General features: G+C 36.8%; 2 protein-coding genes across 16 annotated transcripts in view; one reads left to right on the top strand and one right to left on the bottom strand.

Moving 5' to 3' along the window:
* Positions 1-22,875, bottom strand: part of Eaf2 (ELL associated factor 2) — a 1,192,577-nt gene that overhangs the window by 28,306 nt on the left and 1,141,396 nt on the right. For 2 of the 9 annotated variants that reach the window (XM_052158383.1, XM_052158382.1), the window contains exons 2-3: positions 8,273-8,385; positions 3,920-4,014 (exon numbers count right to left, since the gene is read on the bottom strand). The exons of 2 other annotated variants lie outside the window; for them this stretch is intronic. In XM_052158383.1, coding sequence (XP_052014343.1) covers positions 3,920-4,014; positions 8,273-8,378 — 201 coding nt within the window. In that variant the 5' untranslated portion in view covers positions 8,379-8,385. Of the gene's footprint in view, positions 1-3,919; positions 4,015-8,272; positions 8,456-22,875 lie in introns of those variants that run through there. 5 more of the 9 variants (XM_052158381.1, XM_052158388.1, XM_052158379.1 and 2 more) reach the window with 4 other exon arrangements.
* Positions 8,574-22,875, top strand: part of Iqcb1 (IQ motif containing B1) — a 228,264-nt gene continuing 213,962 nt past the window's right edge. For 3 of the 7 annotated variants that reach the window (XM_052158374.1, XM_052158364.1, XM_052158366.1), the window contains exons 1-2: positions 8,574-8,692; positions 9,180-9,253. The gene's annotated coding sequence lies outside the window, so the exon portion shown is untranslated. The remainder of the gene's footprint in view (positions 8,693-9,179; positions 9,254-22,875) is intronic. The other 4 variants (XM_052158367.1, XM_052158372.1, XM_052158373.1 and 1 more) reach the window with 3 other exon arrangements.

Raw genomic sequence — 22,875 nt, 5'->3', positions numbered from 1 at the left:
ATTTGTATGTTCTCCTATTTGTGGTATCTTCTAAAAAGGCTCTCAATTATGCCTTTGAATTTGTTTACTTATGGGGCTGGAAAGACGGCTCCTTAGTCAAAGTACAGTTCCTATCCCCCTTATTGGAGGTTCTCAACTGCCTGTGATTTCAGCTCTAAGTGATCCAATGGCCTCTTTTGGCCTCCACCAATACCTCCTTAAGGGTACACACACACACAATAATATACAAAATTTTTTTTAAATTAAATTAAATTTTTAAAAATGTTATTGTAAATCAACTTCATTTCCTACAGCATATCAGAAGTCTCAGAAGGAACATTTTGTCTGTTATTCCATGTTCAGCATTAATGGTATCTGTGCTTGTTTGCTAAGTGTACAGGTACAATGTGCACTCTCATTAAAACTGTCCGAAACAGGCTGGACAGGAAAGAGCTCATTGAGCCTCTCAGAACTCTGCATTCCTCTATGTCCTCTGAGCCCCTCCCTTCGGTGTGAAAGGACACTCACAGAGAACCTGAAACTTGTAGATGTTCAGAGGGAAGCCCAGGAGAAGAGCAGGCCCCACCCCACCCCCACCTGCCTGACAAAGGAGAAGAGGGACCTAAACAAGGCCAATTAGAGGAGGTTTCAGATGGCTTAGGGGGAAAAAAAGCAAGGACCCTCACAATTGCTTGCTAGGAAACTGCAGCAAATGGGCATGAGCAGATATGATCCCTGGGATGGAATAAAGTAATGATATGGTCAAACAATAGGATTTTAATTTTTAAAAAAATTTTTTTAGAGGACCCGTTCGGCCAGTTACTTATAGGAGAGAAAATGTCCCTCTCTGGGCCCCTTCCTTCTAGTTAAAACTAGAGTGGCAATACCTACTTTTCCAGGTGATGAACATTAAAGTCGTTAAGCCAATGCCTGGCATGAAGTGAGAAGTGTGAACGTGTGTGCTATTGGATATTACGGTGAGCCACCCCCCCCCCCCACCCCACAGGAATAGAGTCCCGACTGTCACCTGATGGCTTATTTATATTTCTGGGCAAATTATTTAGTTTCTTTAAGGGTCGCTTTCCTCCTCTCTTACATAGGAGTATGCTCCTGGTTATTGTTGTAGAGAGTCAATAAAATTAAGTGGGTAATACAGAAAAATTAGTAAGCACAGCTTGTGATACCAGCCATGCCACATCCAATAGATGTTTGCTATCGTTAGTATTTACTATTTTTAAAAATATTTATAAAAGTGCATAACTGGTGATTTAACTGGTCTACAGACTTTATTTCTACTTGTTTATTCTATTGGTAATAGAAACAAGAAATGGATTTTAAAATCTACCTTTTTCAAAAAAGAACCTCTCAGAACCTGAAGTTATTCTTGTTTTTTAAAAAATGTTTATCTATCTATCTATCTATCTATCTATCTGTCTATCTATCTATCTATCTATCTATCTATTTCAAAACAGGGCTTCTCTGTATAGCTCTGGCTGTCCTGGAATGCACTCTATGTAGATTAGGCTGGCCTTGAACTCACAGAGATTCACCTGCTTCTGCCTCCTGAGTGCTGGGATTAAAGGTGTGTGCCACCACTTCCTAGATAATAATTTCACTTTTAATGATGAGTGTGTGGGTATGCACACGAGTACAGATACTTGTGCAGGTATCTCTAGCAGACTGAAAGGTGGTAGTTACTTCCTTTCTTTTTCTTTTTTTTTCTTTTATTTATTTATTTATTTATTTATTTATTTATTTATTTATTTACATTTTAGACATTTATACGCCATAGATGAGTTGCCATAGCAAAGCGATAGAGGGGATGAAATGGGACGTTTGTTACTGGAAAAACAGATATTCTGTACGACAAGGACGGCCCAACCTGAGTTCCTGTTATAAACTATCACTGGCTAATACTACCACAGCTTGAGATGACACAGCAGCAGTCCCTACTGTGAACTTAAAGTTTTAGGTCACTTTTATAATGAAGTGGCTGCTTTTCTCTGAGCTTCTGGGGATGGGGAAGACATGAGAGGGATTTGAGGGAAGGGAGCATGGAGGGCCTGAGGCAGGAAAGGGCATTGGACACTATAACTATTTATATTTAAAACTTATTTTTAAATAGTATAAAAAATGAAATTAAAATTGAATGGCTCATTCAGTTTGTTCCTTAACAGACACCATAGAACAAATAAGGCTTTACGCTTCTGAATAAATTCCCAAATAGCATAGAAACACCAGAATCTGGGAATTTTTCATAATAGAGTATTTCAAAAGCGAGTTTCTCCATGACATAGTGAATTGATTTTTCATTTTCTTCAGTTCCTAAGGAAACAAATGAAAAATATTCAATAAAAACTCCCATATACACACAAAGCTCTACCTTAAGAAAACCTTCAGAAGCAGCAACTGACTCCATCTGATATAATAGTGGGGTCTCAGAAAGTGGTATTGAATTAGAAACGTAAAAAGAGAGAGAGAGAGAGCAGACTGGAAGATCAAAACTGCTATACCTCTAACCCTGACAAGCCAGCTCACTGATCCATGTAAGACAATGTAAACTGTCCAACTCCAGACTATTCCCAAAATAATATTAAAGACAAGATGTCTCAAAAAAGAGTCCAGTTTTTAAAATATGTAACACAAAGTTATGGAGTTGGTTTTTCCTATAACTTTTTTTTTAAATAACAGATGAAGTCAGCATTAAAGAAAAGAAAATCAGAACAAAAATCTGGATAATAAGTAATTTCTAACTCAAGGACTGAACTAAGAAAACTTATATTCTATGCGAGCAATACTGGTCGCAGAATTTGAATACATTTGGGAAAATTTAAAAACAGAGAAAATGTTTGGGTAAGGGATCCAGAATCTAGAACCTGGACCGGGTCCTCACTTCAGATTGAGCATCCCTAGTTCAAAGTTCAAAAGTCTGAAATGCTACAAATTGTAAATCTTTTTTTAGCTCAAATGTAACACCTATATCTAAAAAGTTCTACATCATAAACTGTTTCATCTACTGAGTTATTGTAAGTAATGCATAAATTTTTTAGGCTAAGTATATGGAAGATAGATGAATTTTGTATTTTAGATGTAGGATCTATCCACAAGGTATTTTATTATATATTTGCAAATATTCCAAAATTAAAGTAAAACTAGAAAGCTCAAACAAATATTGTTCCAAGAATTTGTATAAAAGATGTTGAACATGTATACTTCTAAAATATCTCCCCCAACTATAAATCTCACCATATTCTTCTTTGTTTAGACTTATTCCTAGTATCAATACAATGAAGTACAAATTTTAAATTTCAACATAATATATACTTTGTAATTTGATCCCAGCCTATGTTTCAGTTTCTCCTCCTTTAACATATACTCGCTATACTTTACTGTAATGAGTTATTTACTTCATAGTCCTGTTCCTTTCAGCAGTACAGACTTTTATACCCTGCTCTGCTTGACTAGAGTATTATATTTCCTGTCTATCCATCATTTGTCTTTCAAAAGCACAGCTCGATTACTAATTGTTTTAGGAAGTCTTTCAAGATTTTGTTGGGCAGAGGATTTTGTTCTATTAAAGTGCATAAAGGGAATTTTATAGATGTTCATGTCCATTTGCAATAGCAAATGAGGACTATAAGGCAAGAAACTTTATTATTATTATCATCCCTGGTTCAGAGTATAAAATATGACTTAAAATAGGAATTCTATAACTATTATACTTATCACTTTCAATTGCTATGCTATTCCTTGAAACGATTAAATAAATTAAAGTATTTTAAAATTGTTTCAGCCAAAGTTGATTTTGCTTCCTATGTGTAATATTCACACTTTAACCAGGCATCATTATAAGAATGGTATAAATATTTTCATTGATATTTAGTGGAAATCCTTTAGGACAGACTTCTTTCATCTTCATATAGAGTAGAGAACTACTTACTTCTATATTTGGAAGAGTTATTGTCACCTGTTCACCTTTGCCAACCTCAAGATTTCCTTCACAAGAGGTATCAATAGAAGCAGGTTTGAAGTCATCTAAAAATAGATACAAATATAAATTTTTATAACATAGAACAATGTATTACTCATGACTGTTAGCAGAGAGTGACAGAAGCAACTAAGAGGATTATTTGGGTTCGCTGGTAGTTTTGCTTATCTTAATTATTTTTATTTTATGTGTATGAATGTTTTGTTTCCATGTATGCACATTCAGGAGCTCAAGGAGTTCAGAAGAGGCCAATGGAGCCTCTGGAACTGGAGTTAGAGATGGATATAAGTGCCATGTGGGTGCTCAGAACCGGACCCAGGTACTCGCAGCAAGACCCTAAATGGCTGGGTCCCTTGGGTCACTGTTTAAAGAGAACAATCCATCATAGCAAGGAAAGGATGTCAAAGTCCCCACTGGTCAAAGAACCATAGCTATCAGCATCATTGAATCCTAGTTTAAATTAGTGTGTTTCTGATATTTACTCACAATAAAGCTTTACTAATTTTGGTGGGTGAGCTCACTTGAATAGAAAACCTTTCTGTAGTCACTACTTATTAGCTCTATCTGTGACAATAACAAATAGTGTCACTGAGAACAGGATATTTACTACTTATTAGCCCTTACATGGATATGAATTATAATGTTGGTGGTAGCCCAAATACTAAATTAATTCTAACAAGTTACTGAAGCTCTATGTAGTAAATCTTTGTTGCTAAATGTTGTCATTGTTACATTTAAGTAATTTGCATGTATTACTATGCCCCATACATGATTGAATAGAACTCATAAAAACTAATGGTGGCTATTATTTATTCTTTACAATGTTCTAAATACCGCGTGAAGTTTTTTAGGTCACCTCAACCTCTCTAAGAAAGAATCCAAAAAGTAGATATCACCTATGAACACTATGGTTGAAAGCTTAGAGGATGCTCTCAAAGTCACATTGCACACAGGTTTGGTGAAGTTCAGGGTTCCAGGTCAGGCTTATCTGAAGCACTAGTATAAAAGACAGGTAAGATTTATCCCACTTTGAGACAAAAATAACACTTTCTCTCAAATAACAGTGGCTTGAGTGTTTGCTATAAACTAGGTCCACCTGCTGTGCATAAAGGTCAAATTCTATATTATATAGTTTCCATCCCTCACTGCGTTATTGAGACCGAGGGTCACACTGGAAATGTACCTGTTCTCAAGGATAATGGCAGGCTTTGTTTAAATAAACCTAAAAGGATTCTGTGTGATATTACACTTAATTGAATGGGGTGGGGGGAGACAGTTCATGTTTTAAAGTCTTCTGAGGACTGAGTGGAGTCTAAGCTGTTCACTCTGTGCTGTTATTAGGCATTGTCTTTCTGCACATGCTTGCTTATTGCCATTCTTGTGGCTCCATTATCTGACTCTGATTTGGAAAATATGTTTTCAACATTCTAAGAACTTTTGTAAGGCCGGGGATGTAGCTGAGTGATAGATCACTTGCCTAGTATGTACAAGGCCCTGGGTTTGAGTTCTAACCATGTAATTAATCAAAGAACCTATAAATAAAAATCTTAGAAACACCTGCAAGGCACTTTTCAAAAGCTGCATTTCATTTATTTAATTTTGGACTTGCATCTGTAAGAAAAGAATGTATACCGAAGCTGAATAAATGAATAAATTGAGGGACCCTAGAGATGGTTCAGCAGTTAAGAGCACTGGCTGTCCTTGCAGAGAACTTGGGTCATTCTCAGCATCAGCATCAGTTAACCACTGTTAACTTCTGTTACAGGGGACTTGAGGCTCTCTTGTGGTCTCTGAGGGCACTGCATAATATGATGTACATATATAGACTTAGGCCCACATAGATACATTAAATATATATCTACCTCTATATAACTGTTTCCTGTAATCTTAAACCTTGCAGCTTGAAAAACAAAATATCACTGCATACCTGAGAAGGAAGAGGAAAAGACCATTGAGAGATTAGATATGAACCGTATCTTGCTTTGGGGGAGAGAGAGAGAGAGAGACAGAGAGAGAGAGAGAGAGAGAGAGAGAGAGAGAGAGAGAGAGAGAGAGAGAGAGAGAGAGTCTGAGGGCTGCACAACTCTCACTGTTGTATTATGGGGAACTCTGGATGGTAATCCAGAGAAAAATAAACAAGGGACACCACTGAAGTTCTGTTGGTAAACTTTTCCAAATTATTCCACCCAAACATGCTATTTTGCTTAATAATATCATTTTATAAAGGTTAAATACATCACTAGAAGATTAAAATCATTGGCTTTTCCTATGTTTACAGTGAGTTATTATACCTAGACTGTCTACAAATTTAACTTTTAAGACTGAGTTTAAAATGGGTGTTTTTCATAATATAAACTTTATAAGGAAAGAGACAGAATGGTGGAGGAATGTAGGACAATGGGACAATAAAGAGGAGCTGGGCTGCAGAAAAGACGTGAAAAAAATCTCTACTTTGTCACATACACACACACACAAGAGGTCACAACTCAGTGATGTTTCCCTTACGCTCTAGAATTTTGAGATCTATTATGCAAAACAGAAGTTTCACATACAAAATTAAGTTATATTTATCGTAGTTTAATTACTAAAACGAAAAGGCTTATTATAACCATTTTTCCAACAATATTAAAGATACCTTACTAAAACGGATCCCAGAGAACAAAAAAGAAAACGAAAAGGGTGGAAATCATTGGGAGATAAAATCTTAAAGTAAAGAAAGTAAAAAACAAAACAAAACAAAAAAACCCACCTTTCAATTTTTGATAATCAGTAATTACTTAGCTGACCACGAAATCTGAGATCTAAAAGACTGAGACAGCATCAGTTAACCACTGTTAACTAGCATTACAGTGAGGCTCTCTTGTGGTCTCTGAAGGCACTGCATAATATGATGCACGTGTATAGACTTAGAGCCACATAGACACACACACACACACACACACAACTGTTTCCTGTAATCTTAAACCTTGTAGCTTGAAAAACAAAATATCACTGCATATCTGAGAAGGAAGAGGAAAAGGACATTGAGAGATTAGATACGAACAGTATCTTGCTTTAAGAGAGAAAGAAAGAGAGAGAGAGAGAGAGAGAGAGAGAGAGAGAGAGAGAGAGTCAGTCTGAGGGCTGCACAACACTCACTGTTGTATTATGGGGAACTCTGGATGGTAATCCAGAGCAAAATAAACAAGGGACACCACTGAAGTTCTGTTGGTAAACTTCTCCCATTTATTCCACCCAAACATGCTATTTTGCTTAATAATATCATTCTATAAAGCTTAACTACATCAATGGAAGATTAAAACCATTGGCTCTTCCTACATTTACAGTGAGTTATTATAACTAGACTGTCTACAACTTTAAGTTTGAGTTTTAACTGAGTTTTAAATGGGTGTTTTTCATAATATAAGCTTCATAAGGAAAAGGACAGAATGGTGGAGGAATGTAAGACAATAAGACAATAAAGAGGAGCTGGGTTGCAGAAAAGATGTGAAAAAAATCTCTACTTTGTCACATACACACACACACACACACAAGAGGTCAGGACTCTGTGGTGTTTCCCTTACACTCTAGAATTTTGAGATCTATTTTGCAAAACAGAAGTTTTACATACAAAATTAAGTTTTATGCTTCGTCGTATACTTACTAAAACAAAAAGGCCTTTTTCCCAACAATATTAAAGATACCTTTCTAAAACGGATCCCAGATAACAAAAAAGAAAACGAAAAGAGTGGAAATCATTGGGAGATAAAATTTTAAAGTAAAGAAAGTAAAAAACAAAACAAAAAAACCCACACCTTTCAATTTTTGATAATCAGTAATTACTTAACTGACCACGAAATCTGAGATCTAAAAGACTGAGACAGCTGCCAATGTCTCCCTACAAAATTAAGTGGGAACCCTCAGCAGCCAGAGTGAGGACCCGTGAAAATGGGGAAGAAATGTCCTCCTGGCCTCTAAACCGCACTTTTGCCCTGCATTCGGTCCTTTGTTCCATCTGTCTGTCCCCTTGCCCGACTCTGCATCTTCTGCTTGCCACACCAGTCTCCACGGCCACCCCTGCAGATCCTCCCACAAACCTTCCTCTCCTTCCTCTCTGAGACCCGTCCAGGGCTCTCCTGCCCCCCGCGGGACGCCAGGTGCCTGCACAGAGGCTGACAGCTGGGTAGTGGTCACTCTGCCTCACGTCCGGTGTCCCTCCCGGGAGCAAAGAGCGCGGGGCAGAGTTTCAGGTTCCCGAGGAGTCTGTCTCCACACCGCCCTCCCATCCCAGGAGGAACCCGGGGTACCCCGGACGGCAGCACTCACAGCGCACGGTGTGGAAAGCACAGCGCGGCTGCTTCTCGAAACTTTCGCCTAGTTTGAGAACGCGCTCGCGACGGTCCAGGTAGGCGAGTCCCGCTGGTCCATTCATCCTCGTCCTCGGCCTCCCGCGCGGCCTTCACCGTCCCCGCCACAGCCTTCTGGAACAGCTGCACTGGCAGCGAGCCGGGGCGGGCTCCAGTCACCTCCAAACGCGTGGGCCCGCCCCTTGGAGCGCCCCGTGTCTTGATTGGCTGTCTGCAGACAGTTGCCCCGCCCCTCGCCTCGGGCCCCGCCCCGCCCGACCCCCATCCCCGCCCCTAGCCCCCTTCCCGCGTCGCGACGCACAGAGCTCGGCGGAGGCCGCCACGCTGAGGTACGCCGTGCGGTCGGGCCTGAGGTGGACGAACGCGGGGAAGAGATGAGGTAACAGACCTGAGATGGCGGCTGGGATGGATGGAGGCCCGAGGGGGCGGGGAACTAGGACGCCAGAAACCTAGGGAAGAACCGGCGGCGGAGCCTGGTAACGGGAGCGTGGGCTTCCTCTTTGCCGGCCCGCAGGTTTGCTGTGGGAACGGACGCCTGAAGAGAGGTGGCGGCCGGGCCCGGGCCTGTGGCCTCCTGAGGCCTAGTTGCTCTGAGGCGGTTCTGGAACCCCAGCCGGCCCCTCAGGTGGAAACCTCTGGAAGCCGCGCAGTTAGCTTTGCGGGCCGTTTTTGTTTGTTTGTTTGTTTTTTACTTTCTTATTTGTTTATTTGTTTGTTTGTTTAATTGTTTATATTAAACCATTAAATACACGGGCTTTTCCCGCCCGGTTAGGACCTGAGGAGGGGGCGTTTCCCGGGGAGACCAAGAAGCCTAGGATTCAGGGTAATTGACTGCTCTACATTTCTGACATTTGTCTCTGTCCTAGTGATTCCTGGAATTAGTGAAAGGCCCTCAAGGCCCTGGGACTCTTGATTCCTCAGAGATCAGTCTAGCAACAGGGTAAGAGCATTAGTTGATTGATAATTGTCTTTTTTTTCATCCCAAAATTGTTGTGAATTGAAAGTGAAAATTGTTGTATTAGAAGCGGTTCAGAGAGAGTATATGATGAGTCTCTCCCTCAGGTGATTTTTCAGGTTAATTGTGTGATCAGACTATGCTTTTACCACTTCTACCTTAAATAGATTTGTCAATTTATCTTTCCAGGTGGGTATGTGATTATTTTTTTGTCTTCTACCCTTTAAAGATACAAGGAAACTGTTCTTTGTAATATTTATGCACAAAGATTCTGAAGCCAGAATCTCTGGGCTTGTACTTCAGCTTCATACTCTCAATGTGATTCTGTATAAGCAAATCAAACAAATGTGTTAAGCATTTGGGGAAATAATAATAGCTTATGTAAAACATAATGCCCTTTCCTTAGAATTGCTCAGATGGTTAAGTGAGTTAATACATGTAAGCAAGTAAAACATTACAGAGAGCTCAATAAATTATTATTTTGGGTTCGGCAATGCTTTCATATTTTTAGACTTATTATTGGTGAATGCCTTCTAAATTTTGAAGTCTAGGGACAAGGAATGGCTATTATGTTTACAGATGAAAACACAGATTTAGAAAAACCCAGGTGGTTGACTTTGTGGCCATATAATGTCAAGTGATTTGTTCAGTGGCACAAGTGAGTGGATATATACTTTCACATTGAGTTTTATTACCATAGTGTATAAAATAATATGCAATCTGAATGGCCACCAGTGAAGGGGATGTTTAAATGTATTTTGATGAATTCTTGAAAAGAACAGGTAGAATAATATAGACACTGGAAAGAGTAAGATAACATGCATTCTCTAGGAAAATTTTACATCTGTGGTAACTATTTCATAATCCCATTGTAAGGATAAAATAATGCATTAAAACTCATTTAGCACAGTTCTTACCTCATAATAAATATCTTATCTTTATTAATTAAAATATGTTTTATATTAATAATACTATTGAGCTTCAAATACTTAGGGCATATATAGAAAAGTTTTAGTAAAAAAGTTGTGTGGACTTTTTAATTTTAAAATTGATGCACTATAAATAATTTTAAATTTTGTTATAATTTCATAACATTTCTCAGATCTAGTATGTTGGGATTTTCCAAACCATCTCTAGGTTCAGTGATTAGTTGGATGGATTCATAGGACTCAACACATATATTGAATTATTTGTAGCTGTAATTTATAGTGAAGATATGTAAAGCAAAGGCAGTAAAGTGAAAAGATCGTGTAGGATACATCCACAAGAAACCAGGCACAGTCTTCCAAGATCCACTTCCAGTCAAATTATAGGATACACACAGTTTCTTCAGGAAAACAGTTGTGACCACACCTCTCAAGTGTTTTCTACTAGAGATTCCTATTAGACAGTGACAAGAATTTTTACTGGTTTGTGTTGAAAGATTGGTTCTTTATGCCAATACTAAGAACTATCAAGAGGTGAGGCCTAGTGGGAAGTAATTATATTATTGGGGTCACCATCCTCAAAAGAATTGATACAGTTTTTGTAAGAGTTAAATAGCCCTTAAGAGAAGATTATTATAATAAGGCCTGCCCCCTCCTTAGTCTCTCTCAGGTATTGTATGCTATATATCTTCTATTCATCCTATCATACCATCTGTAATATGGGAAAGCCAATACAACTTTCACCAGAAGCCAGTGCCCTGACATAAGGCTCTTGAACTTGCAGAACCGTGAGCCAAATAAACCTCTTTGTAAAATGTCTAGGTATCGTATTAAGTATTGAAAATCAAACAAAGCATATATCAGAATTCTCAGAATCTAAAATGAAAGCATGTTTATTTACCACATCCATTATATTTATAACAGTTTTGGCACAGTGATCCAAGCTTATAAGAGAACAACAAAAATCCTTCTGAAATTCACATTCTAGATACTAACCAACAGCCAACCGTGTAAAATGACATTTGAAGAAAAAGCTGTACTTAAGCCTGCCATATCAACTCTTTGTACAATCTGTTTCTCCTGTATAACGTCTATTCCTTGAATTGTTGCATAGAGAGAGTGAATGTGAAGCAGATACAATTTCTGATACTTAATATATTTGATCTTTATTTAAAAATTATTACTATGTTTAAGCATAGGTGGTAGAAAAAAATGAAGCCTGCAGGTACAGACCCAAGGATCTTGTCTTTAGCTGCTAAAGTTGCGAAATGTCCTGAACAAAATGTCCCTGTTATATTATTGAAGTTAAAAGGTAAGAAAATACTTTTATAGTTAGGAAAGGCATTGAGTAATACTGGTTCTGTCATGACACGGTGTTAGCATTCTAATTTGTTTGGAGAAATCTTAACACTGTGGAATAACATTTTCTTTTTTGCTATATTTTTAATGATAACAACATATAAATACAAGTATCTCTTAGATGAGCTGAGCAAAAATAAATATATATATTTTCTTTTATCTTAAAAATAATAAACAACACCCCTTTGGGAAGCTCAGAGTTAAAGTCAAACAAGATATATATTGTTATGACCTCATTCAGTATTGTCTATTGGTCGTCAGTCAAGATTCTTCTTGAATCCACGGTCTACAATTTCCCAGCTTACACAGATACTAAGGTAAAATGAAGCAAATGGGTTAGCTTGTTCTAATTTTCAGTAATTCTTTTTTTAGTTTTCGTTCTATTAAGAATTGGACTCTCCGGGCTGGAGAGATGGCTCAGTGGTTAAGAGTACTGATTGTTCTTCTAGAGGTCCTTCTAGAAGTCAAATTCCCAGCAACCACATGGTGGCTCACAACCATCTGTAACAGAATCTGATGCCCTCTTCTGGTATGTCTGAAGACAGCAACAATGTACTCACATAAATAAATAATTCTTCAAAAAAAAAAGAAAAAGAATTGGAATCTCCTATATGTTTTGGTTGTACTTTTCTTTCACACTGTATGCTATTGTTTGTAACTTCAGATGCAATTGATTGTCCTAAGATTTCTTTACACATGATCATGTCATTTGTTTGCCTCTTGAGTCCAAATTAGCTAATGTATTCTTTTTTGACTTAGAAATATTTGAAGAAATGAATAAATTAAAGCTCTGTACTCAGAAAACTTACAGTAGAGATTGAGTAGCAGTGGTACTTGATACAAGCACAATGAATAATAAAAATATATAGTAAAGAACTGTAGAAGAACAAATATAGAAACTTCATTTCGAGGACATAAGATCAGTGGAGCAACTGGGACAGAAGTCTTCCCACTGCCTTTGGCACCAAGGACCTGGGAGACTTCACAGCCTTCTGTGCATAGCCCGCCAGGAGAGAGAGATATCCCAGCAGTGCTTTTACTTTTGAGCTTAGAGGAGTAAGGACACAGGCTTACAGTCCCACAGGAGGAACAAATACCAGCCAGAGACAATACCAACTAGCACCAGAGATAACCAGATGGGGAAAGGCAAGCACAAGAACCCTACCAACAGAAACCAAGGCCGCATGGCAACATCAGAACCCATTTCTCCCACCACAGCAAGTCCTGGATACCCCAACACACTGGAAAAGTAAGAGTTGGATTTAAAATTGTATCTCATGATGCTGATAGAGGGCTTCAAAAAAGGCTTAACTCCCTTAAAGAAATATAGGAGAATATCGCTCAACAGGTAAAAGCCCTTAGAGAGGAAACACAAAAGTCCCTTAAAGAAATACAGGAGATCATGAGTCAACAGGCAGAAGCCCTTAAAGAAAAAAACACAAAAATCCCTTAAAGAATTACAGGAAAACACAAACAATCAAGTGAAGGACTGAACAAAACCATCCAGTATCTAAAGTGGAAGGAGAAACAATAAATCACAAAGTGAGACATCTCTGGAGATAGAAAACCTTGGAAAGAATTCAGGAGTCATAGATGCAAGCATCAACAATAGAATACAAGAGATAGAAGAAAGAACCTCAGGTGCTGAAGATATCATAGAAAACGTTGACTCAGCAGTCAAAGAAAATGCAAAATGCATAAAGCTGGTAACCCAAAACATCCAGGGACTCCAGGACACAATTAGAAGACCAAACCTAAGGATTATAGGTATAGATGAGAGCGGGAATTCACATCTTAAAGGCCCAGTCAATATCTTAACAAAATTGTAGAAGAAAACTTCCCTAACCTAGAGAAAGAGATGCCCATGAACATACAAGAAGGCTTCAGAACTCCAAACAGACTGGACCAGAACAGAAAGTCCTCCTGGCACATAATAATCAAAACACCAAATTCACTAAACAAAGAATATTAAAAGCAGTAAGGGAAAAAAGGCAAGTAGCTTATAAAGGCAGACCTATCAGAATCACAACAGATTTCTCACCAGAGACAAGGAAAGCTAGAAGATCCTGGGTAGACCTTACACATACCCTAAGAGAACACAAATGCCAGCCCAGGCTACTATACCCAGCAAAACTCTCAATCATCATAGCTGGAGAAACCAAGATATTCCATGTTAAAAACTACAAATGGAAATAATTGATGGAAAATGCCAACACAAGGAGGGGAACTACACCCTAGAAAAAGCAAGAAAGTAATCTTCCAACAAATCCGAAAGAAGATACCCACACAAACATAAAAATAGCATCAAAAATAACTGGAAGCAACAATCACTATTCCTTACTATCTCTTAATAACAAAGGACTCAACTCTCCAATAAAAAGAGACTAACAAAATATTTCTCATGTAAATCTTCAGTTTTATCAGAAAATATTTGTAATTCCCCTTTTAATTAATTTACTAATGTTTTCTTATGTCTACCATTTTATCTGCGTTATTTTTCATGATAATCTTCAATTTTCATGTCTTTCTATTATTTCCTCTATTTTATCAGAAATATTTTCAATGTAAATCTTTGATTTTATCACAAATCTTTTAATGGTGGCACACACCTTTAATCCCAGCAGGATGTGTGAGGCAAAGCAGATTTGTGGCTGGACTTCTAGAGAAGCTCCTAAAGGTGACTGTCTTCATGAAGCTTTGCAGAAAACGGAAAAAGATGGTATACTGCACAGTGAGCAAAATAGATGCTAGAGGATATGGACTAAGTAAAGTAGCATCGACCCAATGCTAAAATGCTTAGGGACAAGACAGTGGAAAATGGGGGAAGAACTTTATAGGCATTATGTCCACAGCTATTAAGAGCTATTCAGGCGAAAAGAAAAGGGTTTTAAAATAGGCATATGTCTGCAGCCTCCAAGAGCTGCTTTAAGAAAGTTTGAAAAATGAGAGAGAAGGAAAATTGATGTAATTGCATAACAAGCATGCTTCCCTTTATGTTTATCCTTGTTTGTCCTTGGTGCGCACCATGTGTCTACATGCATGTTTATTCGTGGCATTGTATGAGTGACTTAATTGTCTCATGTTAAAAAAATATTGATAAAGATTTCATCTGTTGGTGGACTGTCTCCTGATCTGGCCAGCCACCCGTGCTCTGTACTGCTGGCAGCGGAGGAGGCGGCTCTGCTGCAGAAGGCAGATCTAACTGCTGGCTGCTGCAAGGCAGGGACAGGGAGTATGGGGCATAGACCGCAGCAATGGCTTTCACGGAATGATGATGGCACATGAGGGCGCCAGGAATCGGGTGCTGCGGACCAGGAATCGGGCACTGCGGACTCAGCGGTGCGCCATGGTCCCCAGGGGCATCCGCCTGTTCCTGCTGGAGGTGGCCGTCTTTTTCTCACTAAGGCTGGGGGCGGCTAGGCTGCTAAGACTTGAGGCCTGCAGCAAACTGGCGTTGGCTCCGGCCAAAGTACAAGTGCTGTTCAGGCTAGAGCTGACAACGTGGCCCTGGCGTCTGGGGGAGCTCATGCTAGCGCACGGAGGCAGCGACTCTAGATGTGAGCCAAGTCCTGCCCATAAATCAACAGAGCAGGTTGAGGAGGCGCACAGCCTTGGGGCACAACCTTGGGGCACAGGCTGAACACACCCAGGCGCCTCCCTGTGCCCGTCCAGCTACAGCTATGGCCTCTTAAGGGCCTGGCAGAGCTAGCCGTGTCTGCCCCCTGGGCTGCGGTTTTCCATGCAGTGCATAGCCTCTGCGGGCACCTAGCAGCCAACTTAGAACTGGTGCAGACCAGGGGGATCTGACTGTTCAATTAAAACAAAGCATGAGTTTCTGGCCAAGAAAATATTTTGGTGGATTCATACAGATATAATTCAAAATAAAATTCAAATAGAGCCTTACCTTATGTGAGAAAAAATGTTTTGTCTCTGCTTCTATACAAGAAGCTGGGATCTTAGATTTTTCAATATATTTTGTTTATGGAATTTTGTTACAGGCCATTGCTTACAGGTTTTTAAAAAATTTTTTAAGTAAATGATTTTCAAAAGTTGTTAAAATAAATTAATTGGCTAAGACATCACTTTAAGCTTGCCACAGGAGGATTTAAACCTCTGTTTTCAAGGCAGATATAGATTAACTAGCAAAGGATAGATAATTTTACAGATGATAATAATGGCTACTGTAATCAGCTGTTTATGATATGTGTTCACTACCATTCCTTGGCAAAGGGAATGTTAATACAGAATCACCTTTTTTCCTCTCCAAATAAAGTTTTTACATCCTTCAATAAAGATATTGATGTGTTGGTAAAATGTTATAGATATATTTTAAAGAAATGTTTTAAGAGCCTAATAAAATGTTTGTTCCTCGCTTCAAGCAGCAATGAAATTAATTATTATTAATGGTTGATCTATTACATGATAAGCCTTTTTAGGCAAAATTAATAATTGCTATCCAAAAGATAATTTGTTATAATTTGCTTTTATATTTCTATACATGCATCCCATGAAAAATACATCAACTATGGGAGTAAAGTTTATATAATTAGATCACATGGTTATTCCTTTAAGTTTCTCCCTGCTTCAACACAAATAACTGACTTGAGTGCTATAGCGGCTATTCTTTTTTTTTTTTTTTTTTTTTTGGCAGCTATTCTTAAAATGTTAAAAAAAAAATCAAGCTTTTATTTATATATTAATGACATATATATACATATATGGGAGGAGAGCCCAAGAAGGGCAGAGAGGTGAGAGTGCCAACAGGCAAGCGTGATGAGAGAGAGTGATGAGAGAGGGCGAGGAGAGAGAGAGCAAGGAGCGGCAAGTAGCCCCTTTTATAGTGGGCCAGGTCTATGGTGCGGGGCATACCTGGCTGTTGCCAGTTAAGTGTGGAGTGGAGCTTAGACAGAATACTAACAACTGCTCTAGCAAAAAGCAACTAAAAATGCTATGTTTATTTTCTATAATTACATAGTTATTGCCTATATTATGGTATATGCTTGGTGTTCCAACTTAAATTAAAACAGACAATGAAACTGGCCATTTAATAAAAGTTATCAAACATTTGAGATATCTTTATTTATTTAATTCTTTATAATCCTCAAAGACGAGGTAATATAAAAATTTTAAAATAATATCTTCTTAAAAAAATAAAAGAGAGGGTAAATTGTATCCCTGTGCATATCATTTAAATTATGCATGTATATTTTGAAGAAAATTTTAAAATTTGGATGCCAAAAAACTCCTTGCTGAGTATATATGGAATCCTATAACTAGGCATAGTGATGCCTAGGTGAGATGAAAGAATTCATTTATTGACATATGATATGATCCTGACTTAATATTGGAGAAAAAGGCATGTCTATGTGTTTTCCACAAAATGCTACAAAAGCATGAACCAGCTGGTAAGTATAACTAATTCAATAGTATTCTCAAAGCTGCTTCTCCCATATTTGGGAAGATAGGCTTCTTTGTTCTCTAGCAGTTAATTTGCAAGCCAGGCCTTGTGCCTGAGTCACAAATTTGCAGTCAAATTAAATACATTGAGCCTTCCAGAGACAGCCCAAGCAGGTTTTTTCCTTTTAATCTCTTGTGTTTCAAACAGGTCTCTCTCAGATACAGCTCAATGGCTTCCAGGACTTGAAGGTGGGCTGCTGTGAAGGCCAGCCAGCTCAGATCACAGGGCATTTACAGAACCAAATGGATCTCCAAAAAGGGAGCCACATAGAACTCAGATCTATGTGTACTTGCTAATTAAGCAACCATGGGCATCATCAGTATGAGGTGCGAGGCGAAGCACTGCAAGGGAAAAGGAAATGTCCTGCTTCTGCGTTCCCTGAAAACACACCTGATTGCATAGGGGTTGATGTTGAGAGACCGTCCTTATAATAATAATAAGGGAGTCTATTACCCCTCCTCTGCAAAAGACGTCATACAATACTTAAGGGGTCACTGCTTTCCCTCTCTGATCAAAATCCACATCTTTAGCTGGATATGTTTATCCACTGGTACTTTTAAAAAATTTATTAAAAAGGGGAAATTTGTCCATTCCCCCCTCCAGCGTTTGAGCTGGGGTTTCCAGTCTCTGCTCTGATCATGAGTTCTCAGCCTGTGAAATTCCTGGCCTTTGTTCTTTATAGAACAATACAGCTCTCTACTCACACCTGTAAGCCACGGGCAGCCTCACCTAGAAGTATTCCGGATCTGCTAGACTTGAAGTGTTCTGATCTCAGCAAGAAAGAGTTTTTATATCTACCATTTTATATATAAAATTTTCCATGAAATAGTCAATTTTAATGTGTTTGTCTATATATTTTTAAATTTTACCAGAAATATTTTTCCATGTAAATTTTGAATTTTATCTGAAAATTTACCTTCAATCAACTTAGAATTATCTTTAAACCTATCATTTTATCTATATAATTTTCATGATAATCTTTAATTTTAACATGTTTTTCTATATATTTCTTCAATTTTATCAGAAATATTTTCCAAGCAAATCTTCAGGTTTATCAGAAAATGTTTGTAATTCCACTTTCAATCAATTTAGGAATACTTATATGCCTACCATTATTATATCTATATAAAATTTTCCATGATAAAAAGAAACGTCATTTGTAGTGATATAGCTATTTAAACTGTATGTTCATTAGGGAGCCCAAATCCTGTACATGAAATTTAGAAGTAGCATTTACTTTTCTACTTCCATGTTAAAAATAGTAAGATCAAAATGATTTTTTAAAAGGTGATTAAAGGATAAAGTTTCTCAGTACCTGAGTTAATCATTCCATTTGCATTTGATTTTATAAAATTTATTATTTTACATTATGTGTATATGTCAATGTCTGTATGTGAGCACAATCTAGTCTATTTAGAGTTCCAGGTCAGTCAGGATTAGGTAGTAAAACCCTGTTTCAAAAATCAAAACAAATAAACATGGTAGCTCACAATCTCCTATAATTGACACCTTCTGGCATCCTCAGGCAATGCTTAGAAGTGATGCACATATATACATGCATGGAAAAACACTCATACATATTAAAAACAAAACTAATGGAATTAAATGAGAAATTTAACAATATGGACAATATGCTAGTTCAAATATAAGAAATATTGTTGGCAGAGGATTTAACTCAGAGATCATATATTCTAAATCTGGAATTTTGGGTGCCACTAGCTTACGTGAAAGCTTTCAAGCAAATTTTTAAGAATTTGATCATTTGTGGGTAGTATAAAATATGGTAGGACATATATTAGATGTTCTGGCCCAAGCTGCATGCTAGTTTTTTAAATCCACATCAGAAGACATAAATACCTATTCGAGAACTTTGAAATGTTTTAATGGCAAATTGTGTTAACATTTGTCAGGGGTTATAGATTATTGATTGACATCAACTAACAGGCTTTTAAAATACAGTTTGGACATTTGAAATACAGAGTCTTTCTTTGAGATTGACAACAAAAAGATATGATGTCTTTATATAGTCAGTAAATGACAGACATAGCCAATGGAATCTGTTTTGTCTCCTGTTGTGGCACTGTTATCACCTTTTCACAAGATTAGTTTCAGGAAAAAAAAAAAAAAACATTGTTTCTCTGCTCTCATAAAGAATTAGAGTAGAAACCTAGAACTGAAAAGTTTTATTAATGATGCCTTACATGCTTACATTTTCATATTACCGGGGCTTTTAACCTTGGCTATATAATGTAGTCACTCACCCGATTGTGAAAATACAGGTGTCTGGACTTTAGCTTTGGAAATTGAGATTCTGTATATTTGGATATGTGCAGAGAGGTAGTTTAAAAGTTCCACAAGTCATTCTGATGCATTTCAAACATTAAGTTCTAGTGTATCCATCTGTAATTCTTAAGCTACTTACTTTGTTTTTGTTTTGTCTGGGTAATTACTATGAATTAGGAGACTTCATATACTCTCACAGGTTGCACAAATGAAGAAACAAAGCACAGTAGTTCAGGTACTTTAAAAATAGCCATGGAATTTGGAAATCAAGTCTGCTGACTACTTTAGAGAGGGCTTTTCTTCAGAAAAGTAAATTAGTAAAGTAAATAGTTTCTATCTTTTGTATTAAGGGTGAAGAGCAAGATAAATTACTACATTTTTTTAAAAATTATGACTGATTTTCTTTTCTGGCTATTTGGAGGTCATATTCAACTCATATAGAATGCTAAGAAAGAAGTACTGCTTAAGCTGACTAATATGCAGCATTTCCTTTGTAAATGCCCAATTAATGGAACTGTTCCTAAAATATAACTTCAATGTTTAGAAAATCTGAGAGGTTGATTGATTTAAATTTGAACTGTTTAGGAAATTTTGCTTTAGATTTCTAGAGAAATCCCCATGTATGAGTAAATAGCATTTTATTCATATTCTGAAAGGACAGGCTGTTATAAAATTTTACCAAACTTTAAAGTTATTTTATTGGATATTGTTTTACATTGAAAATTATAAATATGTATTAGTTTTGTTTTCATAAGGCTTAAATTGTGCTCTTTTGTGATAATCAATGCACAATTCTTACTCTTTAAAAAATTTTCAAATTACATAAATTCTATGCCATGGGTTTTTTTTCCAGATATTAACACTTAAATCTTTAATTCTACATCCTTTCAGAATCATTCATGCATGTGAAGAGGTACATAATTCTTTAAGTATAAAAAAGCCCATTTCTAGGAATTGTAATACATACCATTTACCACTTTGTAAAGGCCAATACTACTTTGATATTGGTGTAACTAGTACTTTTGGTAATTGTAGCCATTTACATAAGTGAGTGATGAAATACTTTTTCATTTAAAGTATTATCTTTTCCCTATAATATATATCAACCACTGTTACAAATTCCTAATTTAAAGACGGTTTAACCAAAATATATAAAGTACTTAGACTTGATATAAAGGCATATAAGGAGAAAGAGGATACTTGAATAATTTTTTAAAATGCAATATTCTATTTTGAAAAGAACTATAATAAAATGATAGTATGTATATCTAGAATTAATATGAAACCATAATGTAGATATAAATTTTTGTTAAGTGTTTATAAAATTACTGAGAAAAACCCCTAATGTATATATTGAAATATTTTTAATAATATTTTCCATATAAAATGTTTCATACCTATGAAGAAATGTACTGACCTGTAGGCCTGGGATAGGAAGTGTATACAAATGAAACTGAAGTGTCTTAAACACCAGATGTAAAGGAAGCAATTAAACTTTATCAGTATTAAAAGGACTCAGAAGCCAACATATAGAGGCTTCTACTGGGACTGGTGAACGGCCTCAACAGATAAGGATAGGATTTTTTATTTTAGTTTAAAAGGCTTTTACTAGCCAGATAAAGAAAAGTTGAGCTATAAGTTTAATACACCACCTCAAAGTTGTGCAGTAAGTTTAACACACCAAATGTTGCTGTTGAATCCTGACAGAGAATACATTATTTTTGAACAAAAATGAACCTAAATCTAGCTTTTATTCTACCATATACATGAATGAAACTTTTCTCTATGTGAAAGGATTCCATTAATTAATGCAGGCATGAAAGAGTAGCATCTGTTTTGCAATCTCTCATGAATAAGCAGATGTAAGAATTAGCTACCCCTGCCTGTCAACATCTTTAAAAAGAGACAGCTAAACACTCCCAATGAATGCATTATTATAATATCACAGATAAAATGCAGAACCAAAATTTCAAGCCTCCATCATTTCAGTCCTCTAATGCCAACTACCAAATTAGAGGAAATCAAAGAAACAAATACACTCCAGGAATACAATGAGAGAATTAAACCTGCAAAATCTAGAGGACAATTTACATGGTTTTATTTTCTGAATAAATGACAAAGAAAATAAAAATGGAAGAATAATTGATTTTTTTAAAATTTGAAAGATAAAATGTTCCCTGGATCTTACTAGAATCCTACTTGAAACAAATTTTAAAATTCACGAAACACTTATAGGTTGGAATACCTTTCTGGCTTCTTGATGAAATTAAGAGATAATTTTCATTAAGGGACATAGTGGTTATGCTTTTTTGTTTATCAGTCTTGTTTTCAGGCTAGGTTGCAATGTTTATGGATAAATAATCTAATGGCCTAGATTTGTTTCAACCTACAATGAAAGCAAATGAGACTTTCATAGTCTCTGGTGAGAAATCTGGTGTAATTCTGATAGGTCTACCTTTATATGTTACTTGACCTTTTCCCTTACTGATTTTAATAATCTTTATTTGTTTAGTACATTTGGTGTTTTAATTATTATGTGACCGGACTTCTCACCAGAGTATGAAAGCCAGAAGAGCCTGGGCAGACGTCATGCAGACCCTAAGGGAACACAAATGCCAACCCAAACTGCTATATCCAGCAGATCTCTCAATTACCATAAATAGAGAAACCAAGGTTTTTCATGACAAAAACAAATTTACACAGTATCTTTCCACAAGTCCAGCCCTTCAAAGGATAATGAATGGAAAACACAAACAAAGGGAGGGAAACTACACAGAAGAAAATGCAAGAAAGTAATCTCCTTTCAACAAACCCAAAAGAAGATAACCACACAAACATAAAAATTAAATAAAAAACAGCAGGAAGCAACAATCACTATTTCTTAATATCCTTTAACATCAATGGACTCAATTCCCCAATAAAAAGGCATTGACAGACTGGATTTGTAAGTAAGACCTAACATTTTGCTGCATACAGGAAACTCATCTCAGTGTCAAAGACAAACACTACCTAAGAGTAAAAGACTAGAAAACAGTTCTCCAAGCAAAAGGTCCCAGGAAACAAGCTGGAGTAGCCATTCTAATATCAGATAAAATAGACTTTCAAGCAAAAGTCATCAAAAAAGATACAGAAGGCCACTTTATACTCATCAAAGGAAAAATCTACCAGGAAGAACTCTCATTTTTGAACATCTATGCCCCAAATACAAGGGCACCTGCATTCGTAAAGCAAACCCTACTAAAGCTTAAAGCAAACATCGCACCCCACACAAAAATTGTGGGGAACTTAAACACCCCACTTTCTTCAATGGACAGATCAGGGAAACAAACTAAATGGAGTCACAGTGAAACTAACAGAAGTTTTGGATCAAATGGACTTAATAGATATCTATAAAACATTTCATCCTAAATCAAAAGAATATACCTTCTTCTCAGCACACCATGGTACCTTCTCCAAAATTGACCATATAATTGGTCACAAAACAGACCTCAACAAATATAAGACGATCAAACTAATTCCATGCCTCATATCTGATCACTATGGAATAAAGGTGGTCTTTAATAGCAACAAAAACAACAAAA

The sequence above is a fragment of the Apodemus sylvaticus genome, chromosome 15 (genome assembly GCF_947179515.1).
Source record: "Apodemus sylvaticus chromosome 15, mApoSyl1.1, whole genome shotgun sequence".
Lineage (NCBI taxonomy): Eukaryota > Metazoa > Chordata > Mammalia > Rodentia > Muridae > Apodemus > Apodemus sylvaticus.
This window is presented reverse-complemented; position numbering and strand designations above follow the sequence as displayed.